The sequence below is a fragment of the Melopsittacus undulatus genome, chromosome 22 (assembly GCF_012275295.1).
Source record: "Melopsittacus undulatus isolate bMelUnd1 chromosome 22, bMelUnd1.mat.Z, whole genome shotgun sequence".
Classification (NCBI taxonomy): Eukaryota; Metazoa; Chordata; class Aves; order Psittaciformes; family Psittaculidae; genus Melopsittacus; species Melopsittacus undulatus.
The window spans coordinates 699,433-719,859 of record NC_047548.1 but is presented as its reverse complement, the minus strand read 5'-3'; the positions used below and the strand labels follow the sequence as shown (position 1 = coordinate 719,859).

The 20,427-nt window shown below is 54.3% G+C and overlaps 1 protein-coding gene across 1 annotated transcript; it reads left to right on the top strand.

The window, feature by feature from the left end:
- Nucleotides 1–1,899: 1,899 nt before the first annotated feature.
- LOC117437488 (solute carrier family 22 member 6-like) lies at nt 1,900–17,844 on the top strand. Its single transcript, XM_034071862.1, has 11 exons — nt 1,900–1,990; nt 5,087–5,445; nt 7,115–7,218; nt 7,847–8,001; nt 9,225–9,393; nt 10,785–10,908; nt 11,793–11,902; nt 13,143–13,357; nt 14,268–14,376; nt 16,064–16,267; nt 17,722–17,844. Exons 1-11 carry the CDS (start codon nt 1,915–1,917, stop codon nt 17,789–17,791), a joined length of 1,695 nt encoding a protein of 564 aa, XP_033927753.1. The 5' UTR covers nt 1,900–1,914; the 3' UTR covers nt 17,792–17,844.
- The last annotated feature ends 2,583 nt before the right edge of the window (nt 17,845–20,427 follow it).

Below are 20,427 nucleotides of genomic sequence, written 5' to 3'. Positions count from 1 at the left end.
CCTTGCTCCCAACGTGTCCCTTGGCCCCACCAAAGCCCTGCTTGGGTTGAGCCCATCAAAGATTAACCCAGTGCCCAAGCACTGACCCGGACCGGGGCCACAGACCCGGCTGAACATTAACCCAATGGAGGCCACCCCATAGCCAGCACCAGCAGCTCCCCCCCCAACCCTAACCCTAACCCCATAGCCAGCACCAGCAGCTCCCCCCCCATCCCTTCAAGGCACCCATATGAAGGTTGGGTCCTATCCAAGAGCTGCTTCGCCCCTTCCACAAGGGAAGAACAAAGCCAATGATGATTTGCCCCAATTCTGCCCCATTTGGGGTGGTTCTATGGGGTCACCATGGGGGGGGGGGGGGGGGGTTCTACCGATGGATTAGGGTCTAGATACCCTTTGGTGGTGCTTGGTGCCCCCCTCGACCACCTTTGTGCTGTCCCTGCCTGAGCTTTGGCATCTGGAGACTTCTGGAAGGCATCCCCAAAACCCTGCTCCAGATGTCAACCATTGACCCAACCATAAACCCACCCATAGACCGACCCATAGACCCACCCATTGATCCAACCATTGATCCAACCATTGACCCAACCATTGACCCAACCATTGACCCACCCATAGACCCACCCATTGATCCAACCATTGATCCAACCATAGACCCACCCATTGACCCACCCATTGACCCACCCATAGACCCAACCATTGACCCACCAATTGACCCACCAATTGACCCACCCATTGACCCACACATTAACCCAACCATAGACCCACACATTGACCCACCTTTTGACCCAATCATTGATCCACCCAATGACCCAACCATAGACCCAACCATTGACCCACCCATTGACCCACCCATTGACCCAACCATTGACCCAACCATAGACCCAACCATTGACCCACCCATTGACCCACCCATTGACCCACCCATTGATCCAACCATTGATCCAACCATAGACCCACCCATTGACCCACCCATTGACCCACACATAGACCCACCCATTGACCCAACCATTGACCTAACCATTAACCCAACCATAGACCCAACCATTAACCCTACCATTAACCCACCCATAGACCCACCCATTGACCCACCCATTGACCCAGCCAGTGACCTAACCATTAACCCAACCATAGACCCAACCATTAACCCTACCATTAACCCACCCATTAACCCACCCATTAACCCTACCATTAACCCACCCATAGACCGACCCATTGACCCAACCATAGACCCACTCATTGACGCAACCATTGACCCAACCCAGCACTGTCCAGGCTGGGTCCTGGTGGGGTGAGGAGCTTGAGGGGAAGGTAAGGAGCAGTTTTGGGGTGGGATCCATCCCCTCAGTGACTTTCCTGGTGGCTTTGTGGCCTCTGGATCACATGGGGACATTGTGATGAGTGGATGGATGGATGATGGAGGGATGATGGATGGGTGATGGAGGGATGGATGATGGATGATGGATGATGGATGATGGATGATGGATGATGATGGATGGATGATGGATGGATGATGGATGGATGATGGATGGATGATGTATGATGGATGGATGGATGATGGATGGATGATGGATGGATGGATGATGGATGATGGATGGATGATGGATGGATGATGGATGGATGATGGATGGGTGATGGATGGATGATGGATGGGTGGATGGATGGATGAATGGATGGATGGATGGATAATGCTCGGGAATCCAGGCATTGGGATGCCCAGATGTCCCAAGAACCCATGGATCCAGGTGCCCAGCGATCCCAGAAATCTGGATGTCCAGACATCCCTATAACCCATGAACCCAGATGTCCAAGGACCAAAGGATCCCAAAGACTGGGACCCCATCCGGACTCCCACACATCCTGATGCCCAGAAGTCCTATTGCCAGGCACTTGAGTATCCCAAGGACCCAGGTTTCCATGTGCTCCATGTGCTCAAGTGTCCTGCAGACCCAGGGGGAGCCTGGATCCCGGATCCAGGCATCCCGAACACCAGGTATCCAAGTCCCCAGCTCCAATCCTGGCTCATTTCCCTGCTCATTGACCCATCCCGTCACATTCCACTGCTTCCCACTGCCTCCGGTCCAAGGGGCTGCCGGGATCCGGTTCAGGAATGTGGCCCTATCCATCACCCCCCATCCCATGTCCCGTCCGGCTGGGATCAGAGGGAGAGGAGCCGCTGGACATCCCTGGATGATGGTTTCCAGTGACCCATAACGGGGTCTGATCCTGACGGAGTCAAACGTTAACTGGGAATGGAGGTGGATTTAAACAGGAGCAGGAACAAGGGTAGGGGCAGGGACAGGATATGGGGCAGTAGGTGCCAGCTGACGGCTCCGGGAAGTGGGATCAGGAGCTGGGAGAAGGTCAGGGATAGTGGGAACAACGGAAAGGTGAGTGGTGGTTGGGAGGGAGGCCAATGGGGATCAATAGATCGATCAGTGGGGGGAATGGCTGATCAATGAGAGGCTAAACCTCAGCCTATCGGTCAATGGAAGGATTAAACCTCAGCTGATCGATCAATGGAAGGATTAAGCCTCAACTGATTGATCAATGAGAGACTAAACCTCAACTGATTGATCAATGAAAGGATTAAGCCTCAGCTGATTGATCAATGAGAGGTTAAACCTCAGCTGATCGATCAATGGAAGGATTAAACCTCAACTGATCGATCAATGGAAGGATTAAACATCAGCTGATCGATCAATAGAAGGATTAAACATCAGCTGATCGATCAATGGAAGTATTAAACCTCAGCTGATTGATCAATGGAAGGATTAAACCTCAGCTGATCAATCGATGGAAGGATTAAACCTCAGCTGATCAATCAATACAAGGATTAAACCTCAGCTGATCAATCGATGGAAGGATTAAACCTCAGCTGATCGATCAATGGAAGGATTAAACCTCAGCTGATTGATCAATGGAAGCATTAAACCTCAACTGATCGATCAATGAGAGGTTAAACCTCAGCTGATCGATCAATGGAAGTATTAAATCTCAACTGATCAATCAATGGAAGGATTAAACCTCAACTGATCGATCAATGAAAGGATTAAACCTCAGCTGATCGATCAATGGAAGGATTAAACCTCAGCTGATCGATCAATGGAAGGATTAAACCTCAACTGATCGATCAATGGAGACATTAAAGAGATTGATCAATCAAGAGATGAAGGCTGATACATGGATCAATAGAGACCAATACAGCTGGCAATAGAGGAAGCTCATTGATCCATAGATTCTCTTGATCAATACAGAGGGGCTGAGATGGATCAGTAGATTAAAAGTCAATCAATTAATCAATTGATTAAAGACCAATGGCCTCAATGAGAGATTCAGGCTGATCCATTGATCAATAGACAGATGATAAAGCAATAAATGGAGCAATGGATGATTGATCAGTTTAGCAGTTAGAGATACCTGGATGGATCAATAGAGATGCTGGAGACTGATCAGGAGATTGATCAATGATCAATGAATGATTGATGAGGAGAAATAGCCCAAAGAGTCACCAAGAGGTGATGGAGCAATTGAGGAGTCAATGAGGGGAGTGTGAAACATTGATCCATTGATCCATTGATTGATCCATTGATCCATTGATCCATTGATTGATCCATTGATTGATCCATTGATCCATTGATTGATCCATTGATCCATTGATCCATTGATTGACTGGGGAGTGAAGGATGGAGGAGTGTGGGTGGGTTGATGGAGAGGGGATGGGAGATGGGATGGGAAGGGGAGGGGATGGATCAACTGATGATTGATTGATGGTAGATGATTGATTAATGATTGATTGATGATAGATGATTGATGATTGGTTGATGATTGATTAATGATTGATTAATGATTGGTTGATGCCTGGTTGCTAATGGGAGGAGCAGTGAGAGCTGATAGCGAGAAATGAAGTCAGCAGGAGCTGGGATTGACCAATTGGATTCATTGATAGATCAACAGACACCCCAAGAGATCAATAGCGACCAATAGAGCGAGGAATCGATTGACTGATTGACAGATGCACCCCTTGGTCCATCCCTCACTTCCTCCTCCTCCAACCCCACCTCAGCCATTCCTTGTCCACCCTTTGGCCAACCCTCAGCCATCCCTTCACCATTCCAAGCCCATCCTCAGATCCATCCCCTGACCATTCCAAGGCCATCCTTTGAGCACCCCTCAGACATTCCAATCCAATCCCATCCCTTGCCCATTCCAAGCCCATACCTTGGCTATCCCTTGGCCATTCAAAACCAATCCTTTGAACATCTCTTCCCTTGCCCATCCTTTGACCATTCCAAATCCATTCCTTGGCCGTCCCTCAGCCATCCTTTGAGCATCCCTTGGCCATTCCAAGCCCATCCCTTGACCATTCCAAGCCCATCCATTGACCATTCCTTGACCATCCCTTGACCATCCCTTGGCCATCCTCTGGCCATTCCCTGGCCATTCCCTTGCCATTCCTTGACCATTCCAAACCTATCCTTTGACCATCCTTGACCATTCCAAACCCATCCTTTGACCATCCTTTACCATTCCAAACCTATCCATTTACCATCCCTTGACCATTCCAAGCCCATTTTTTACCATTCCAAGTCCATCCTTTGACCATCCCTTGACCATCCCTTGACCATCCCTCAGCCATCCTTTGAACATCCCTTGACCATTCCAAGCCCATCCTCTGACCATCCTTGACCATTCCAAACCCATCCCTTGACCATCCTTGACCATTCCAAGCCCATTCTTTGACCAACCTTGACCATTCCAAGCCCATCCTTTGACCATTCCTTAACCATCCCTTCACCATCCCTTGGCCATTCCAAGCCCATCCCTTGACCATCCCTTGGCCATCCCCTGGCCATTCCCTGGCATTTCATGGCCATCCCTTGACCATTCCAAACGTATCCATTGACCATTCCTTGACCATTCTTTGACCAACCTTGACCATTCCAAGCCCATCCATTGACCATCCTTCACCATTCCTAGACCCATCCCTTGCCCATCCCAACCCCATCCCTCACCCCCTCACCCACCCCTCACCCACCCCCCCACCCCCCCTCCCCCCCACCTCCTCTAACCCCCCTCCTCCCCCCAGCTCACCCCACCATGTCCTTCGCCGCGCTCCTGACCCGCCTGGGTGGCATGGGCCGTTTCCAGTCCCTATACGTGGCAGCCCTGGCACTACCATTGCTGCTCCTCGCCAGCCACAACCTGCTGCAGAACTTCACCGCCGGCGTCCCCGACCACCATTGCCGCACCGGAGGCCTCCCCCTGCTGGCCTCCATCCCCACCGACGGCCAGCGGCGGCCCCAGCGCTGCCGGCGCTTCGTGGAGCCCCAATGGCACCTCCTGGATGCCAACGGCACGGCCAACGGCAGCGCCGCGGCCACCGAGCCCTGCCGCGATGGATGGAGCTATGGTGACGGTGCCTTCGCGCACACCATCGTCACCGAGGTGCAATGGGGTGACCCCGTCACCAGCACACAAGGGGATGGGGGTCTGCCCCCTGCGAGGGCCCCAAGCACCAACCCAACCCCATTGACACCACTCAAGCCCTATTGACTCAACCCAACCCCATTGATTCCCTTCAAGCCCTATTGACTGAACCCAACCCCATTGACACCACTCAAGCCCTATTGACTCAACCCAACCCCATTGATTCCCTTCAAGCCCTATTGACTGAACCCAACCCCATTGACCCCCCTCAAGCCCTATTGACTCAACCCAACCCCATTGACACCCCTCAAGCCCTATTGACTCAACCCAACCCCATTGACCATTGGAAGGGCCTCAAGCACCAACCCAACCCCATTGACCCCCCTCAAGCCCTATTGACTCAACCCAACCCCATTGACTCCCCTCAAGCCCTATTGACTCAACCCAACCCCATTGACTCCCCTCAAGCCTTGTTGACTAAACCCAACCCCATTGACCCTTGGAAGGGTCCCAAGCACCAACCCAACCCCATTGACACCCCTCGAGCCCTACTGACTCAACCCAACCCCATTGACTCCCCTCAAGCCCTATTGACTCAACCCAACCCCACTGACCCTCCTCAAGCCCTGTTGACTCAACCCAACCCCATTGACTCCCCTCAAGCCCTATTGACTCAACCTAACCCCATTGACACCCCTCAAGCCCTATTGACTCAACCCAACCCCATTGACCCTCCTCAAGCCCTATTGACTCAACCCAACCCCATTGACCCTCCTCAAGCCCTGTTGACTAAACCCAACCCCATTGACCCCCCTCAAGCCCTGTTGACTCAACCCAACCCCATTGACCCCCATCAAGCCCTGTTGACTCAACCCAACCCCATTGACCCCCCTCAAGCCCTGTTGACTCAACCCAACCCCATTGACTCCCCTCAAGCCCTGTTGACTCAACCCAACCCCATTGACCCCCCTCAAGCCCTGTTGACTCAACCCAACCCCATTGACTCCCCTCAAGCCCTATTGACTCAACCCAACCCCATTGACCCTCCTCAAGCCCTATTGACTCAACCCAACCCCATTGACACCCCTCAAGCCCTATTGACTCAACCCAACCCCATTGACCCTCCTCAAGCCCTATTGACTCAACCCAACCCCATTGACCCCCCTCAAGCCCTGTTGACTCAACCCAACCCCATTGACCCTCCTCAAGCCCTGTTGACTAAACCCAACCCCATTGACTCCCCTCAAGCCCTATTGACTCAACCCAACCCCATTGACCCTCCTCAAGCCCTATTGACTCAACCCAACCCCATTGACACCCCTCAAGCCCTATTGACTCAACCCAACCCCATTGACCCTCCTCAAGCCCTATTGACTCAACCCAACCCCATTGACCCCCCTCAAGCCCTATTGACTCAACCCAACCCCATTGACTCCCCTCAAGCCCTGTTGACTCAACCCAACCCCATTGACCATTGGAAGGGTCCCAAGCTCCCACCCAACCCCACTGACCCAACCCCATTGACCACTTTGAGGGCCCCAAGCTCCAATCCAATCCCATTGACCCTGGGGAGGGTCCCAAGCTCCAACTCCATTGATCCAACCCCATTGACCCCATCACCACCACACAAGGGGATGGGGGGCAGCTATGGGGCTGGGGGTGACCCCCTGTCCTCTGCTGTTGGTAGTGGGATCTGGTGTGTGAGTCCAAGACATGGAAGCAGGCGGCTCAATCCATTTACATGGCCGGGATCCTCCTGGGCTCCTGCCTCTTTGGGATCCTCTCTGATAAGTAGGTGGCTGCCACTGGGATGTACTGGGAGGAACTGGGAGGAACTGGGATGCTCAGGTGTCCCCAGCATGGCTCTGTCTTCCTCTGCTTAAGTTGCTCTTCCCAGTATTCCCAGTGCCCGTAATTCCAATCCCAGTGCTCCAAATGCCTTGTGCCACCTTCCCAGTGGTGCCACTGCTCCACAAACGCCTTCCCAGCACCTCCAGTGCCCCATCTGCCCCATCCCAGTGTCCCCATCACCCCATCTCCCCCATCCCAGTGTCCCCATCACCCCATCTGCCCCATCCCAGTGTCCCCATCATCCCATCTCCCCCATCCCAGTATCTCCACCACTCCATAGAGTCCATCCAAACACCTCCAGTGCCCCATGTCTCTATGCCAGTATCCCGACAACTGATGTCCCATCCCAGTGTCCCCATCACCATGTCCACATCACCCTTATCCCCATCACCCATGTCTTACTCATGTCCCCATCCCAGTGACTCCATCACCTATATCCCCATCATCCATGTCCCCATACCAGTGTCCCCATCCCAGTGTCCCCATCACCAGTATCCCCATCCCAGTATCCCCATCACCAGTATCCCCATCCCAGTATCCCCAGTATCCCCTCACTGGTGTCCCGCAGGCTGGGTCGCCGGGCGGTGCTGACCTGGTGCTACCTGCAGCTGGGGGTGACTGGTGCCGGCACCGCGGCAGCACCAACACTGCTGCTCTACTGCCTGGGCCGGTTCCTGAGCGGGCTGGCGATGGCTGGAGTGTCCCTAAACACATCCTCACTATGTGAGCAGGGATATGGGGTGGGAGGGATGGGATGGGATGGGATGGAGGCACCAGGGATGGGATGGGATGGATGGGATGGATGGGATGGGATGGGATGGATGGGATGGGAGGGAGGCACCGGGGATGGGATGGGATGGGATGGATGGGATGGGATGGGATGGGATGGATGGGATGGGATGGATGGGATGGGATGGGATGGGATGGATGGGATGGGATGGGATGGGATGGATGGGATGGGATGGATGGGATGGGATGGGATGGGATGGATGGGATGGGATGGGAGGGAGGCACCGGGGATGGGATGGGATGGATGGGATGGGATGGGATGGGATGGATGGGATGGGATGGGATGGGATGGATGGGATGGGATGGGATGGAGGCACCGGGATGGGATGGAGGCACTGGGGATGGGAGGGAGGCACCAGGGATGGGACGGGATGGGATGGGATGGGATGGAGGCATCAGGGATGGGATGGGATGGGATGGGATGGGATGGGATGGAGGCACTGGGGATGGATGGAGGCACCAGGGCTGGGATAGAGGCACCAGGGATGGGAGGGATCCGGCTCCAACCCAACACCATTGACCCAACCCCATTGACCACTGGGGGAGCCTTAAGCTCCAACCCAACCCCATTGACCCACCTCAAGCCCTATTGACTCAACGCAACCCCATTGACCCTTGGGAGGGCCCCAAGCTCCAACCCCATTGATCCAACCCCATTGACCCCCCTCAAGCCCTATTGACTCAACGCACCCCCATTGACCCTTGGGAGGGCCTCAAGCACCAACCCAACCCCATTGACCCCCCTCAAGCCCTATTGACTCAACCCAACCCCATTGACTGTTGGAAGGGTTCCAAGCTCCCACCCAACCCCATTGACCCCCCTCAAGCTCTATTGACCCAACCCCATTGACCCCCTTCAAGTCCTATTGACCCAACCCCATTGACCCACCTCAAGTCCTATTGACTCAACCCAACCCCATTGACCATTGGAAGGGTCCCAAGCTCCCACTCAACCCCATTGACCCAACTCCATTGACCACTTTGAGGGCCCCAAGCTCCAATCCAATCCCATTGACCCTTGGGAGGGTCCCAAGCTCCAACTCCATTGATTCAACCCCATTGACCCACCTCAAGTCCTATTGACTCAACCCAACCCCATTAACCATTGGGAGAGCCCCGTGTCTCCCCCCCCGATGCTATCCTATGGTATCCCGCAGGCATGGAGTGGATCCCGACGGAGGCTCGGGCTGTGGTTGGCACCATCAATGGATACTGCTACACCCTGGGCCAGTTCCTGCTGGCGGCCGTGGCCTTCGCGCTCCCGCACTGGCGCTGGCTGCAGCTCACGGTGTCCCTGCCCTTCGGCCTCTTCTTCCTCTACTCCTGGTAGGGCGATTCCCAGTGTCCCCATTATCCCATTATCCCAATGTCCCTGTAGCCCAATATCCCATTATCCCAGTGCCCCAATGTCCCGTTATCCCAATGTCCCTGTAGCCCAATATCCCATTATCCCAGTGCCCCAATGTCCCGTTATCCCAATGTCCCTGTAGCCCAATATCCCATTATCCCAGTGCCCCAATGTCCCATTATCCCATTATCCCATTATCCCAATGTCCCTGTAGCCCAATATCCCATTATCCCAGTGCCCCAATGTCCCATTATCCCAATGTTCCTGTAGCCAAATATCCCATTATCCCAGTGCCCCAATGTCCCGTTATCCCAATGTCCCTGTAGCCCAATATCCCATTATCCCAGTGCCCCAATGTCCCGTTATCCCGTTATCCCCATGTCCCTGTAGCCCTATATCCCATTATCCCAGTGCCCCAATGTCCCATTGTCCCGTTATCCCAATGACCCTGTAGCCCAATATCCCATTATCCCAATGCCCCAATGTCCTTGTGCCCTGTGTCCCATTATCCTGTTGTCCCGTTATCCTTTTATCCTGTTATCCTGGTGTCCCTATGTCCCAGTGTCCCTGGGTCCCCTTATCCCAATGTCCCTGTATCCCATTATCCCATTATCCCGTTATCCCATTATCCTGTTATCCCAAGTCCCTGTGTCCTGTTATCCCATTACCCCAATGTCCCTGTATCCTGTTATCCCGTTGTCCCAATGTCCCTGTATCCCATTATCCCATTATCCCTGTATCTCGTTATCCTGTTATCCTGTATCCCATAGTTATCCTGTTGTTAACCCATTGTTATCCCATTGTTATCCCATCGTTATCCCATTGCTAACCCATTGCTATCCCAATGCTATCCCATTGCTATCCCATTGTTATCCCCTTGTTATTCCATTGTTATCCCACTGATATCCCATCATTATCCCGCTGTTATCCCATCGTTATCCTGCTGTTATCCCCTTGTTATCCCATTGCTATCCCATTACTATTCCATCGTTATCCCCTTGTTATCCGATCATTATCCCATTGCTATCCCATCATTATCCCGTTGTTATCCCATTGTTATCCCACTGTTATCCTGTTGTTATCCTGCTGTTATCCCATCATTATCCCACTGTTCTCCCACTGTTATCCTGCTGTTATCCCATTGTTATCCTGCTGTTATCCCATCATTATCCTGCTGTTATCCCCTTGTTATCCCATTGCTATCCCATCATTATCCCACTCTTATCCTGTTGTTATCCCATTGCTATCCCGTTGTTATCCCATCATTATCCCATCATTATCCCGTTGTTATCCCATCATTATCCCGTTGTTATCCCATCATTATCCCATCATTATCCCACTGTTCCCCCTCTGTCCCCATACCCCCCAGGCTGCTGCCAGAGTCCGCCCGCTGGCAGCTGAGCACAGGGCGGCAGCTCCAGGCCCTGGCCGGGCTCCGACGCGTGGCTCGGATCAATGGGCGTGAGCAGGAGGGAGCCAGCCTGGAGCCGGAGGTGAGGGGGGGAGGGGGACATGGGGGACATGGAGCCCTCTGAGCCCATACATGTCATATGGATCACACCCAGGATCCTTTATATCCCACCTGGATCCCTTTATATCCCATCTGGATCCCACTGATCCCACCTGGAACCCTTTATATCCCACCTGGATCCTTCCCATCCCAACCCCATCACCTGGATCCCACCCCAGGAACCTTTATATCCCACCTGGATCCCTAGATCCTAACCCTAACCCTGATCCCAACCCCATCAACTGCATCCACCCCAGGATACTTTATATCCCACCTGGATCCCACTGATCCCACCTGGATCCCTTTATATCCCATCTGGATCCTTCCCATCCCACCCACATCACCTGGATCCCATTGATCCCAACTGGATTCTTCCCTTCCCATCCCAACCCCATCACCTGGATCCACCTCCCAGGATCCTTTATATCCCACCTGGATCCCTTTTATCCCACCTGCATCAATCCCATCCCCTCCATGTCACTTGGATACCTCCCCCAGAGACCCCTTTTATCCCATCTGGATCCCTCTGATCCCCCTTCCCAATCCATCCAATCCTCTCCACATCTCTCCCAAGATCCCCCCCCCCAAGTATTCCAGTATCCAGCTCCCCATCAACCTCTGAGCCGCAGATCCCTATGGATCCTGATGGATCCCAATGGATTCTGATGGATCCCAATGGATCCATATGGATCCCTATGGAACCCAATGGATCTCTATGGATCCCTATGGATCCAAATGGATCCCAAATGGAACCCTCTGGATTCCAATTGATCCCTATGGATCACAATGGAGCCCAATGTATCTCAATGGATCCCTATGGATCCCCTATGGATCCCAATGGATCCCAATGGATCCCACTCTCCATAGGCACTGCAGGCTCTGGGCCTCCAGGAGCCGTCGGTGCCAGGGGGAGCTGTGGCCGCACTATTCCGGACTCCGGGAATGAGGACGGTGTCGTGTGGAGTCTCCTTTGTCTGGTAAGTGGTTGGGACTGGGGCAAAAAAAGCACCTTTTGGGGCAAATATCATCTTTTTTGGGGTAAATATCATCTTTTTTGGGGCAAATTCCATCTTTTGGGGCAAATTCCATCTTTTTGGGGCAAATTCCATCTTTTTGGGATGAAATCCTGCCTTCTTGGGGGAAAACACCACTTTTTTGGGGGGGAAAACACCTTTTTGGGGCCAAACCTTCCCTTTTTGAGGCTAGAAAGCATCCTTTTGGGGTCGAACACCACCTTTTTGGGGCCAAACGCAATGATTTTGGTGGTCTTTTGTCCCCCCACCCCATGGGTTACATGGTTAGGGTGGTTGGACACTGCCATGGAGAAGCTGCCCCATCCATGTACACCCATGTGCATCCATATACATCCATGTACATCCATGTACACCCATGTACATCCATGCATTGCTCAAGGCCAGCTTGGACAGGACCTTGGAGCCCCTGAGCTTCAGGGTCCCTCCCATCCCATCCCATCCCCTCCCATCCCATCCCCTCCCATCCCATCCCATCCCATCCCATCCATCCCATCCCATCCCCTCCCATCCCATCCCATCCCCTCCCATCCCATCCATCCCATCCTATCCCATCCCATCCCATCCCCTCCCATCCCATCCCATCCCCTCCCATCCCATCCCATCCATCCCATCCATCCCCTCCCATCCCATCCCATCCCATCCCATCCATCCCCTCCCATCCCATCCCATCCCATCCCATCCCATCCCATCCATCCCCTCCCATCCCATCCCATCCCATCCCATCCCATCCCATCCATCCCATCCCATCCCATCCATCCCATCCCATCCTATCCCATCCATCCCATCCATCCCCTCCCCTCCCCTCCCATCCCATCCATCCCATCCCATCCCCTCCCATCCCCTCCCATCCCATCCCATCCCATCCATCCCCTCCCATCCCCTCCCATCCCATCCCATCCCATCCCATCCCCTCCCATCCCATCCCATCCCATCCCATCCCATCCATCCCATCCCATCCCATCCATCCCATCCCATCCTATCCCATCCATCCCATCCATCCCCTCCCCTCCCCTCCCCTCCCATCCCATCCATCCCATCCCATCCCCTCCCATCCCCTCCCATCCCATCCCATCCCATCCCATCCCCTCCCATCCCATCCCATCCCATCCCATCCCATCCATCCCCTCCCATCCCCTCCCATCCCATCCCATCCATCCCCATGTCTCTGACCCCCCCGGGGCAGGTTCTCCACCAGCTTCGCCTATTATGGTCTGGCCATGGACCTTCAGGGCTTCGGGCTGGACATGTACCTGAGCCAGGTGCTGTTTGGGGCCGTGGACATCCCGGCCAAGCTGCTGTCGGCCGTGGCCATAGGATCCGTAGGGAGAAGGGGGGCTCAGGGGGGGGCCCTGGCGCTGGCTGGGGTCTGTGTCCTGGCCAACAGTGCTGTGCCTGGAGGTGAGGGGGGGGTGGGAACAGTGGGATGGGAACAGCAGGATGGGAACAGTGGGATGGAGGACAATGGGATGGAGGGATGGAGGATGATGGGAGGGAGGGATGGAGGATGATGGGATGGAAAACAATGGGATGGGGGGCAATGGGAGGGAGGATAATGGGAGGGAGGATAATGGGATGGAGAGCAATGGGATGGGAACAGTGAGATGGGAAACAATGGGATGGAAAACAATGGGATGGAAACAATGGGATGGAGAGCAGTGGGATGGAGGATAATGGGATGGAGGGATGGAGGATGATGGGAGGGAGGGCATTGGGATGGAAAACAATGGGATGGAGGGCAATGGGATGGAGGCATGGGGGGCAATGGGATGGAGGATAATGGGATGGAGAGCAGTGGGATGGAGGATAATGGGATGGAGGATGATGGGGTCAAGGATGATGGGATGGAGGGCAATGGGATGGAAAACAATGGGATGGAGAGCAATGGGATGGAGGATAATGGGATAGAGGGATGGAGGATGATGGGAGGGAGGGCATTGGGATGGAGGGCAATAGGATGGAGGGCAATGGGATGGAGGATAATGGGATGGAGGATGATGGGGTCTAGGATGATGGGATGGAGGGCATTGGGATGGAAAACAATGGGATGGAAAACAGTGGGATGGAGGGATGGGGGGCAATGGGATGATGATGGGATGTTGAACAGTGGGATGGAGGGATAGGGGACAATGGGATGGAGAGCAATGGGATGGAGGGATGGAGGATGATGAGATGGAGGGATGGGGGCACTGGGATGGAGCACGATTGGATGATGCTGATGGGATGCAGGCATCAGCCGGGTGCCCAGCGGGTGCATGACAGGGGGTGATGCTGGGGGGGGTCAGGACCAGTCTGAGGCCCTGCCCCACAGAGCTGCGGGCGCTCAGGATGGCTCTGGCTGTGCTGGGGAAGGGATCACTGGCTGCATCCTTCAACTGTGCCTATATCTACACTGGGGAGCTGTTCCCCACGGCCATCAGGTGGGTGCTGGGGGAGCAGAGGCCATGGAGCAGCATCATACATGTGATATACATGTGTTATACATGTGATATACATGTGTTATACATGTGTTATCCATGTTATACATGTGTTATCCATCCATCATCAATGTGTTATCCATGTGTTATCCATGTGTTATCCATGTGTTATCCATGTGTTATCCATGTGTTATCCATCCATCATCCATCCATCATCCATCATCCATCATCATCCATCATTCACACATCCACCATCTATCATCAATCCATCCATCCATTATCCATGAATCATCCAACTCCTCCATCTATTCAAGCACCTCTTCATTCACCTATCCCCCAATCAACCCCTTCCATCCCTCTTCCATCCCTCCCCTTCCATCCCTCCCCTTCCATCCCTCTTCCATCCCTCCCCTTCCATCCCTCCTCTTCCATCCCTCCCTCTTCCATCCCTCCCCTTCCATCCCTCCCCTTCCATCCCTCCTCTTCCATCCCTCCCCTTCCATCCCTCCTCTTCCATCCCTCCCCTTCCATCCCTCCCCTTCCATCCCTCCTCTTCCATCCCTCCCCTTCCATCCCTCCCCTTCCATCCCTCCCCTTCCATCCCTCTTCCATCCCTCCCTCTTCCATCCCTCCTCTTCCATCCCTCCCCTTCCATCCCTCTTCCATCCCTCCCCTTCCATCCCTCCTCTTCCATCCCTCCCCTTCCATCCCTCCCCTTCCATCCCTCCCCTTCCATCCCTCTTCCATCCCTCCCCTTCCATCCCTCTTCCATCCCTCTTCCATCCCTCCCCTTCCATCCCTCTTCCATCCCTCCTCTTCCATCCCTCCCCTTCCATCCCTCCTCTTCCATCCCTCCTCTTCCATCCCTCCCTCTTCCATCCCTCCTCTTCCATCCCTCCCCTTCCATCCCTCCCCTTCCATCCCTCCCCTTCCATCCCTCCCCTTCCATCCCTCCCCTTCCATCCCTCTTCCATCCCTCCCCTTCCATCCCTCCCCTTCCATCCCTCCCCTTCCATCCCTCTTCCATCCCTCCCCTTCCATCCCTCCCCATCCATCCCTCCCCTTCCATCCCTCCCCTTCCATCCCTCTTCCATCCCTCCCCTTCCATCCCTCCCCTTCCATCCCTCCCCATCCATCCCTCCCCTTCCATCCCTCCCCTTCCATCCCTCCTCTTCCATCCCTCCCTCTTCCATCCCTCCCCTTCCATCCCTCCCCTTCCATCCCTCTTCCATCCCTCCCCTTCCATCCCTCCCCTTCCATCCCTCCCCTTCCATCCCTCTTCCATCCCTCCCCTTCCATCCCTCCCCATCCATCCCTCCCCTTCCATCCCTCCCCTTCCATCCCTCTTCCATCCCTCCCCTTCCATCCCTCCCCTTCCATCCCTCCCCTTCCATCCCTCCCCTTCCATCCCTCCCCTTCCATCCCTCTTCCATCCCTCCCCTTCCATCCCTCCCCTTCCATCCCTCCCCTTCCATCCCTCCCCTTCCATCCCTCCCCTTCCATCCCTCTTCCATCCCTCCCCTTCCATCCCTCCCCTTCCATCCCTCCCCTTCCATCCCTCCCCTTCCATCCCTCTTCCATCCCTCCCCTTATATCCCTCCCCTTCCATCCCTCCTCTTCCATCCCTCTTCCATCCCTCCCCTTCCATCCCTCCCCATCCCCCCTGACCCCCATCCTCCTCCCCCCACAGGCAGACAGGGCTGGGCCTGGGGGGCACCATGGCTCGTGTGGGGGGGATGGTGGCCCCCCTGGTGCGGATGGTGGCCGAGGTCAGCCCCATCCTGCCCCTGCTCATCTATGGGGCTGCCCCCATTGTCTCTGCTGGGGCCACCTACTTCCTACCGGAGACCCGGAGCCTGCCCCTGCCCGAGACTGTGGCCGACGTGGAGATGAGGTGAGGAACCATTGGGGGCAATGGGGGGGGGGTGAGACCCCATTCAAACCCCATTGAGGAACCATTGGGGACCATGGGGGGGGGGGGTGAGACCCCATTGCCCCATTCAAACCCCATTGAGGAACCATTGGGGACCATGGGGGGGGGGTGAGACCCCATTGCCCCACGTCAAACCCCATTGAGGAACCATTGGGGACCATGGGGGGTGGGGGGGGTGAGACCCCATTGCCCCATTCAAACCCCATTGAGGAACCATTGGGGGCAATGGGGGGGGGTGAGACCCCATTGCCCCATTCAAACCCCATTGAGGAACCATTGGGGACAATGGGGGGGGGGTGAGACCCCATTGCCCCATTCAAACCCCATTGAGGAACCATTGGGGACAATGGGGGGGGGGGTGAGACCCCATTGCCCCATTCAAACCCCATTGAGGAACCATTGGGGACCATGGGGGGGGGGTGAGACCCCATTGCCCCACGTCAAACCCCATTGAGGAACCATTGGGGACCATGGGGGGGGTGAGATCCCATTGCCCCACATCAAACCCCATTGAGGAACCATTGGGGACCATGGGGGGGGAGGTGAGACCCCATTGCCCCACGTCAAACCCCATTGATGTAACCCAAACCCCAGTGAGCACTGGGAGGGCTCCAAGCTCCAACCCATCCATTATCCATCCATCCCTAAGGGTTTGGGATGGGAAGGGATAAAGGGTTTGGGATGGGAAGGGATAAAGGGTTTGGGATGGGAATGGATGAAGGGTTTGGGATGGTTTGGAATGAAGGGGTTGGGATAGGAAGGGAGGAAGGGTTTGGGATGGGAAGGGATGGTTTGGGATGGGATGAAGGGTTTGGGAAGGGAATGGATGAAGGGTTTGGGATTGGAAGGTACAAAGGGTTTGGGATGGGAAACGATGAAGGGTTTGGGATGGGACTGGATTAAGGGTTTGGGATGGTTTGGAATGAAGGGTTTGGGATGGGATGAAGGGTTTGGGATGGGAAGGGATGAAAGGTTTGGGATGGGAAGGGATAAAGGGTTTGGGATGGGAAGGGATAAAGGGTTTGGGATGCCAAGGGATAAAGGGTTTGGGATGGGAAGGGATGAAGGGTTTGGGATGGGATGAAGGGTTTGGGATGGGATGAAGGGTTTGGGATGGGAAGGGATGAAGGGGTTGGGATGGGAAGGGATGAAGGGGTTGGGATGGGAAGGGATGAAGGGGTTGGGATGGGAAGGGATAAAGGGTTTGGGATGGGAAGGGAGGAAAGATTTGGGATGGGATGAAGGGGTTGGGATGGGAAGGGATGAAGGGGTTGGGATAGGAAGGGATGAAGGGTTTGGGATGGAATGGGATGAAGGGTTTGGGATGAAGGGTTTGGGATGTTAAGCAGGGCTTGGCTTAGTTTTGGGTTCAAACCCTAAAGATTTGGGGTATTTCTCCCCCCCTGGTACCCCAGAGCAGGACACCTCAAGGACAAGGAGCTCAGCATCCCCCTGAGCAGCACCAGCACCAAGGACAGCGCCTGAAGGGGACCAGGATGGGCCCTGGTACCCGGACCCTGGGGGCATCATCCTGCACCCAACGCTATTTATTCACCCCAATGATGGGGTTGACACCAAAAGAGGCCCAAAATGCCCCAAAAATCCCCCCTTGGGACCTAATTTGGGTGATTTTGCTGCAAAATAAAAGCTATGGAAGGGATTGAGTTTGGTGAGAATGGGGGGGAGGGGAAACCCCAAATTGGGTGGGTTTCACCCCAAAAATACAGCAGGGGAAGGGGGCACAACCTCAATACAAGCCCATGGAGAAGCCTCATCCCAGCCCCTAAATGGGACGTATTCACCCCAAAATCAGGGTGCACAACCCCAATACAAGCCCATAGAGAAGCCCAATTCCAGCCCCTAAATGGGACTTATTCACCCCAAAATCAAGGGGCACAATCCCAATACAAGCCCATGGAGAAGCCAAATCCCAGTCCCTAAATGGGACTGATTCACCCCAAAATCAAGGGCACAACCCCAATACAAGCACATGGAGAAGCCCAATTCCAGCCCCTAAATGGGACTTATTCACCCCAAAATCAAGGGGCACAACCCCAATACAAGCCCATAGAGAAGCCCAATTCCAGCTCCTAAATGGGACTTATTCACCCCAAAATCAGAGGGCACAACCCCAATACAAGCCCAAAGAGAAGCCTCATCCAAGCAGCTAAATGGGACTTATTCACCCCAAAATCAAGGGCACAACCCCAATACAAGCCCATAGAGAAGCCCCCACCACCGTTTCTATGGTTTTATTACAAAAGCAGCTGGTTTGGTGTCACTTTGTGGAGTTTACCGGATCCAACGGGAGTGGGAACACTGGGAACAGCCCCAGTGGCACTGGGATGTGGTGGTTGTCACCACCAGGCTGGTGGTTGTCACCACAACGTCTGTCAGGTACCACCAAATCACTGCTGGATGTCACCAGAACGCTGTTGGTTGCCACCACAATGTCTTTGGTTGTCACCAAACCACGGTTGTTGTCACCAGAACACGTTGGGTGTCACCTGGATGATGTTGGGTTGTCAGAATGTTGTTGGATGCCATGGTTGGGAGTCACTGGAACGGTGTTGGATGTCACCAAACCATGGTTGGACGTCACCGGAATGCTGTTGGTTGTCACCAAACCATGGTTGGAAACACTGGAATGGTGTTGGTTGTCACCAAACCATGGTTGGATGTCACCAGAATGCTGTTGGACGTCACCAGAACGCTGTTGGTTGTCACCAAACTATGGCTGGATGTCACCCAACCATGGTTGGACATCACTGGAACGCTGTTGGTTGTCACCAAACCATGGCTGGACATCACCAGAACATGGTTGGACGTCACCGGAACGCTGTTGGTTGTCACCAAACCATGGTTGGATGTCACCAAACCATGGTTGGACATCACTGGAACGCTGTTGGACGTCATTGGAACGCTGTTGGTTGTCACCAAACCATGGTTGGATGTCACTGAAACACTTGGATGTCACCAAACCATGGTTGGACATCACCGGAACGCTGTTGGTTGTCACCAAACCATGGCTGGATGTCATTGGAACGCTGCTGGATGTCACCAGAAGGCTGTTGGTTGTCACCAAACCATGGCTGGACATCACCGGAACGCTGTTGGTTGTCACCAGATCACCATCCGATGTCACCCAAACGTGTTGGTTGTCACCAGGAGCTGCATCGCGCTTGGGGTGGGGGGAGAGGAGCCATTGCCGGAGGATTTGGGTTAAATCCGAGCAGATTTGGGGCCATTTGACTCATTTTGGGGACAATTTCAGCCATTTGGGGGCTGTTTGTCATTTTGGGGCCACTTTAGGGCTATTCTGGTCATTTTGGGCCTATTTCAGTAACTTTTGGGGCTATTTTCCTCAATTTTGGACCCATTTCAATCACTCTTGGGACTATTTCAGTCATTTTAAGGGTTATTTTGGGGCTATTTCTGTCATTTTAGGCATTACCTTAGTCATTTTCGGGGCTATTTTGGTCATCCTAGGGGCTATTTGGCCCAATTTTTAGCTATTTCAGCCAATCCAGGGGCTTTTCAGTCATCTTTTTGGCTATTTCCATCAATTTTGGGGCTATTTCGCCCATTTTAGGGCTATGTCAGTCATTTTTTTGGTTATTTCAGTCAATTTTGGGGCTATTTAAGTCATTTTTTTTGGCTATTTCAGTCAATTTTGGGGCTATTTTGCCCATTTTAGGGCTATTTCACTCATTTTTGGGGCCATTTTCATCCCTTTGAGCCCCTTTTCCTGCTCCCAGGGCTGGTTCTGGGGGGGTTCTCTCCCCCATCCCAACTGGCTCCTCTTTGCTGGGGGGGGGGTCAAAGGTGAGGGGGAGGGGGGAGGGGAATTGGGGTGCAGGTGGTGGGGGGAGGGGTCGGAGGTAGGTGTTTTTAAGTTGATTCTTACAAAAACCAGGCACATTCAGTCAATGGGACCCTTGGGGGGGGGGGAGGGGTTGGGGGGGGTGGGGGGAGGGGCTTGGGGGGGGGGGGGTTGGGGTATCCCCACAATGGTTTGGGGCTGAAAGTGGCTTCTCCCCCTCCCCCCCCCTCAAGCCCCATAACAAACCCTGTGTGATGGGGGGGGGTTGGGGTCTAAGGCCTCATTGGGGGGGGTAAAA

Excerpts from the sequence above, each read along its gene's own strand:
- LOC117437488 (XM_034071862.1), top strand. The coding sequence starts at position 1,915 with ATGTGCTCCATGTGCTCAAGTGTCCTGCAGACCCAGGGGGAGCCTGGA. Across the intron at positions 8,002-9,224 it reads CCTAAACACATCCTCACTAT|GCATGGAGTGGATCCCGACG; the intron begins GTGAGCAGGGAT and ends GGTATCCCGCAG. Across the intron at positions 16,268-17,721 it reads GTGGCCGACGTGGAGATGAG|AGCAGGACACCTCAAGGACA; the intron begins GTGAGGAACCAT and ends CTGGTACCCCAG.